Source organism: Sorex araneus, chromosome 7, assembly GCF_027595985.1.
Source record: "Sorex araneus isolate mSorAra2 chromosome 7, mSorAra2.pri, whole genome shotgun sequence".
Classification (NCBI taxonomy): domain Eukaryota; kingdom Metazoa; phylum Chordata; class Mammalia; order Eulipotyphla; family Soricidae; genus Sorex; species Sorex araneus.
The window spans coordinates 34,249,449-34,255,448 of NC_073308.1; the positions used below are offsets into that span (position 1 = coordinate 34,249,449).

Consider the following 6,000-nt stretch of genomic DNA (forward strand, 5'->3'; position numbering starts at 1 on the left):
CTGGCTTCTTGTTGTGCCTCTTAGTACAGTGTCCTCAAGCCACCAAACAGACCTACAACCTGGAAGTGAACTGCATTTGCTTCTTTTCGACTGTGTGCTTCTCTGTGTTCATTCAATCTGGCATTTCGTGACCCAGCTGCTCACTATTCTAGATGTCCATTCTCACTGCTCTGCTGGGCCACTTCCTGCTGACTCTTGAGCTGGTGATTAGATTTTCAGGAATTATAGAAGCTGTAGAGACTTAGGTAGCTTCAAATCAGCTGTGGTAAGAATACTTTTTATCACAGAAATAAGTAAATGCAAACCAGGACTGGTTTTGTTTGTTTGTTTGTTTGTTTCTTGCCCCCAGAGTGGTTTTCAGGGGTCTGAGAGATGCATCGAATAAGATGCTTGCCATGCACATGGCTGATCCAGGTGCAATATCTGACTTCCTGTATGGTCCCCTGTTACCACTAAGAGTGACCCCTGAGCATTGAGCCAGGAGTAAGTCTTGAGAACAACTGAGTGTGGTCCAAAAGCAAACAAACATAAAACCAGGGGCCGGAATAATAGTACAGTGGGTAGGGTGTTTGCCTTACACATGACTGACCCGGATTCAATCCCTGATATTCCATATGGCCCCCGAAGTCCTACCGGGAGTGATTCCTGAGCTCCAGGCCAGGAGTAAGCCCTGATCATGGACAGGTGTGACCCAAAAACTAAAACACAAAGTGATTTTTCAGTACATTACTGAGAGTAAGGCACAGTTCTTACCTTCCAGGACAGGATTGAGCACATGGGGAGAAGAGGCACCCTTCCTAGGTTGCAGTGTTCCAGAACAAATGGCAGAGACTGCTTGTGGGTTTTTTGGTTAGTTTTTTTATTTGGGTCACACCTGACAATGCTCAGGGAACCATCTGGGACACCAAGGGTTGAACCCATGTCGGCTGCATGCAAGGCAGATGCCCTACCCGCTGTACTATTGCTCTGGCCCCTGCTTGTGTTTTATTGACCAGAAACTCACTGGAGATATAGAAGAAGGAAAAAGATGAAGTTATTTCTTATTTTTTAAAAATAAAAATTATGGGGGCTGGAGTATATTGTACAGAGAGTAGAGCACAAATTTGCTTTGCATGGTGGCCAACCAGGGTTCAGTCCCCAGCATCCCTTGTGTTCCCTGAGCCCTCCAGAAGTGGTCCCTGAGTTCAGGGCCAGGCGTGAGCCCTGAGCATTGCTGGGTGTGGGGACCAAGTAAATGGCTCAGAGGGCCAGAGCACATGTCAGACGTGCACTGGCTCTGGGTTTATCCCAGCTAGTACCTCATGGCGTCCCTAGAACTCCTCTCCCAAGGGGGAAAAAAACGACAAACCTCATTAACTCATGGCCCTGTGGTATAGAATTTATTGTACTTTAAGCACTTTCCAGCAACCCTACCAGACTCGAGAAAGAGCAGGGGCCCAAGCGATAGTATAGCCAGGAGGGCATTTGCCTTGTATGTGGCCGGCCCAGGTTCTTTCGTCAATATCCCAGGTCATCCTCCGAGCATCTCCAGGAATAATCCCTGAGTATAGAACCAGGAGTAGCCCCTGAACATCACTGGGTGTGGCCAGAAAAAAAAAAACGGAAGGGGAAAGAGCAGTTGATGCTGATAGTAATACCTGCTTTCTAGCTCTGCTCTCCCAGGCACCCCCAGATAGCCTAGGAAATACCCTCAGGGTGCACCCTTTGTGGGTAAAGCAGCTAACGAGCACAGCGCCAGGCTCTACAGCACAGGCTTTAGTTTTCTCTCAGTAATGAAAACAGAAAAGCATTGTATATGCAGTGTTTCTGACTTGGATCTTAACCCACTCTTACCTTAGGACCAAAGCTCTACAAAGAACCCAGTGCAAAATCTAATAAGCACATCATACAGAATGCTTTAGCTCATTGCTGTTTGGCTGGAAAAGTAAATGAAGGTCAGAAGAAAAAAATCCTGGAGGTAAGCATGTTTGCATACAGTTCAGTCTGTAACATTCTCACACTGTAGGAGTCTTCTCTGTTTACTCACAGAAAAAGACTCTGGGCGCCAAAGATAGTAGAGTGTAGAAGGTATTTTCCTGGCATGTAGCCAACCCAGGTTCAATCCCTAGCACCCTGTATTTTCCCCCAGGCCCACCAGGAATGATTCCTGAGCACAGAGCACAGGAGTTACCCCTGAGCACCACCAAGTATGGCCCCTGAACAAACAAAAATTCTCTTTATTGGCTCCTAACATTTCAGTGGTATATATAAAAAAATCTATAACCATGTTTTAATTATTAGATTTGGTTGTTCGTGGTCAGAGTTCCGGAAGACTATGCTTATTACAGACTACAATTGATTTAGATGATATAAATTATAAATTATTTTCTTAGAGTCATTCAAGTTTTATAGAACTCTTTTCCTTTTTAAAATAAAAGGTATAATTTTCTTTTATAATATGTATCTTATGTTTTACTATTAAAGAATTTACATTTTTAATTGTATAATTTGAACATACATTTAAGAAATTGTGTATCAACATGGTGAAAGAAGGTTTTTTTAATCCTTTGTTGTTGTTTTCTTCTAAAGGAAATGGAGAAATCAGATGCCAACAACTTCTTAATCTTGTTCCGGGATTCAGGCTGCCAGTTCAGATCTTTATATACGTACTGCCCAGAAACTGAAGAAATTAATAAATTGACTGGCATAGGCCCAAAATCTATCACTAAAAAAATGATTGAGGGACTCTACAAATATAATTCTGACAGGAAACAGTTTAGTCACATACCTGCAAAAACCTTATCCGCCAGTGTTGATGCCATTACCATCCACAGCCACTTATGGCAAACCAAGAGACCTGTGACACCAAAAAAACTCTTGCCCACTAAGGCATAGGAGTCAGGAGATACTTGTTGAGAACATTCGTAGTGAGTTTGCACTTCATCTTTCCTGCCTATTAAGAATGTTTCTAATTGCCAACAAGACTTTCGCTCATTGAAACTGGACATTGAGCTCCGTTGCCAGGAACAACTGGAATGTGGCCCACAGTATTTGGAGTGTAGAAGAGTCTCGCTGAGGTGGCAAGTTGAAGCGATGAAGGAATCGGTTCACAAATGGAGGTTTGTTTCACTGGGTTCACCGATTGGATATAATGAAGCACTGAATTCTCATGGACGCTAGTTGGACTTAGAAGTTTTAATATGGCTTAGATCACAAATTATGTGTTTCATTTGTTGATTTTTTTAAAAAAACTTTTTAATGTATATGCTCATCTTCAGATGGTTTATTTTGCTAATTGTCTCTCCTAGGGGGATTTATTCTAAGATATCTTTGGATTTTGTTACAGTTGGAGATCATAAGAATAGGAACTATGCCTTCATTGGTAACTTGCACCTCTCTTATGATGCTCAGAGAAACACTAGTGTTTGATTTTCCAGTAACCCCTTATGTTATAATGGTGTTAGGACATCTGCGAGAATTATTCTGCGTAGTATTTACAGTTCTGTATTTATTATTCACTCAAGTATTAACATTTCTTCATTAAATAAAAGGAGGAGGTGTTGTAAAGAGCTGCTAGTAGATGTGCTTTAAACCACGGGAGCTTAACCAAGAAAATATTTAAGTTGCTGATTAAATCAGTTCTGTTTTTTACACTTCTGACGAACTCAGAACCATTTAGATTGTTGTTTTAGCAAGAAAAGGCTTTCTATCCCTTTTAAAACAAGTCACTTTACAAGCTGGCAGGAGCGAAAGATACTTTGAGAGTAGTCTTTCAGTCTGAAGATTTAGGACTTCCTGCCACTGTGGAAGAGGTCTTTACGTTATATTTAAAACTGATAGAAATTATATCTAGAATTTTTAAACATGTACAAAGGGCTACATTTTTATTTTTAATTTTTTTAATAGCATCACATTATTTTACTTACTCAGTTTTTCTTCTTTTTCATCCCTTTTAAGTGGAACAGCTTAAATTAAGTACACTCTCAAATCTCCTCTACATGATCTTTGTTCCATTAACAGTGTATGCCAGAGGGTTAGTTGGGGAAAAACTTCATTCTCAGGAAAAGACTTGAATGATTATGTGACCCTGTTATGTTTCAGTGTTGTGACAACTGTGTAAGCTTGGGGGGGAAGACAGTATTGTATCATAGGTGAGATGCATAGTTTGTTTTCTTTCATGGGAAGTAGAGATTTAAAATAAACACGTTTCTCTAACTGCTGTTTAGAGAAATAACTAGTATCTCATATGATGTATTTACTCATTTTTTAAAAAAGAGTAGGAATGAGATGTCCCTGAACTGTACTTTTCTATTATTATAAGGCCTTTAGGCATCAGTGCATCTGGGTTATCAACATTTTCTCAAATGCTGTCAATATTTTACTGTAATTTATGTTCTTATATTTATGTATATTTGTTAAAACTGTAAAAAAATGTTTTACAGATTTTTTCCAATATCTGTGCAAAATATATGTGTAGCTCAAAACTATTTGTGATCTGCTGTTTGCATGTAAAAGACCAGGATATGTAACTCCTATTTTAAGTGCATACATATTGTGTATATAATATTATTGAAATGAGGAATTGTACATTTTATTCTTCAGACAGCAGTTACTATCAGGAGGAAATGGTTATCAAACACATACATGCTTAGTTTTTAAAAGTAGCAAATGAATCTAATCAAAATACGGCAAATAACAGTCAATTAACTATCCCTTATCAAAACAATCTTTGTGATAATACTTGACTATTAAATTTGCCAAAAAAATTGGTTGTAACACAATGGGAATCAAAATTAAACCAGACCACTCTTTATTCTTAAATTCATGTGCAATGAATGAATGTGCATATGTCTGAAGGGAGAATGTGAATGTTGCCACAAATGTTCATTGCTTTCAGTATGATATTTTACTTTATTAATGCAGAAGGAATATATATATATTTCTCCATAAGTCTGCAGTTTTTTTAATTATGGTGCAGCTTTTTAAATTACGTTTTTAAAGTTACACAAATGAAAATTATGTTCTTTCATAAAGACTGGAGAGTTTCACCAACCTTATGGAAACGCCTTGGTGCTTCCATTATTGGAGGTAAAAATGTAATTATTCAATTAAATTTGCCAAACACTTCTTATGTAAACCGGTGCAACCTGTCTAATTCTGCTGTTTGACACACCTTTGGAAAGCTTTTATTTCCTCTTGATTTCCTGTTTTGTTTCCAAATGACTATGAGAGGTTCTGTTGGCTGTTCCAGTGGGTGGCGGACACTGCGGGGAGGAACGGTGTGGGGTGTTTCCTGGCGCGCGCTCAGAGGCTTTTTCTAAATGCTGTGCTGTAACCTATTGTCACATGGGCTATTCCCGGTACCGTGTACTTTCCCCCTTTTGTTCGAATAAAAGCATGGCACCAAGTGTCTCCTTTTCTTTTCCTTTTTAAATTTTTTTATTGAATCACCATGAGATACAGTTACAAAGCTTTCTTGAGTTTCAGTCATACAATGATCGAACACCCATCCCTCCACCAGTGCACATTTTCCACCACCAATGTCCCCCGTATCCCTCCCACCATCCCACCTCATCCCACTCCTTGCCTCTGTGGCGGGCTCCTTCCTTCTTACTCTCTCTACTTTTGGGCATTTTAGTTTGCGATACAGATACTAAGAGGCCATCATGATGGTCCTTAGTCTACATTCAGCACCAAGTGTCTCCTTTTCTGCTTTTTCATCACATGTAGGGTTCTGTGATATTACTTGTACAACTTTTTGGTTTTGGTTTCTTTTTTGGAGAGCATACTCAAAGATGCCTAGGGGTTACTCCTGGCTCTGCACTCAGGAATTATTCCTGGCAGTGCTTGAGGGACCACATGGGATCCCGGGGATCGAGCCCAGGTCAGCTTCATGTAAGGCAAATGCCCTCCCTGCTATACTATTGCTCCAGTTCTGTGATGTTACTTGAACCTAAATGAGTACTTCATCTGATTTTCCTATCTCCTGATTTACACTGAAATTGAACTCATGGAATATTC

The 6,000-nt window shown here is 39.8% G+C and overlaps 1 protein-coding gene across 4 annotated transcripts in view; it reads left to right on the forward strand.

Annotated features, from left to right (window-relative positions):
* CAMSAP2 (calmodulin regulated spectrin associated protein family member 2) overlaps positions 1-5,387 on the forward strand; it is an 83,217-nt gene extending 77,830 nt beyond the window's left edge. For all 4 annotated transcript variants that reach the window (XM_055144327.1, XM_055144328.1, XM_055144329.1 and 1 more), the window contains 2 exons: positions 1,839-1,957; positions 2,569-5,387. In XM_055144327.1, coding sequence (XP_055000302.1) covers positions 1,839-1,957; positions 2,569-2,874 — 425 coding nt within the window. In that variant the 3' untranslated portion in view covers positions 2,875-5,387. The remainder of the gene's footprint in view (positions 1-1,838; positions 1,958-2,568) is intronic.
* Positions 5,388-6,000: the final 613 nt, after the last annotated feature.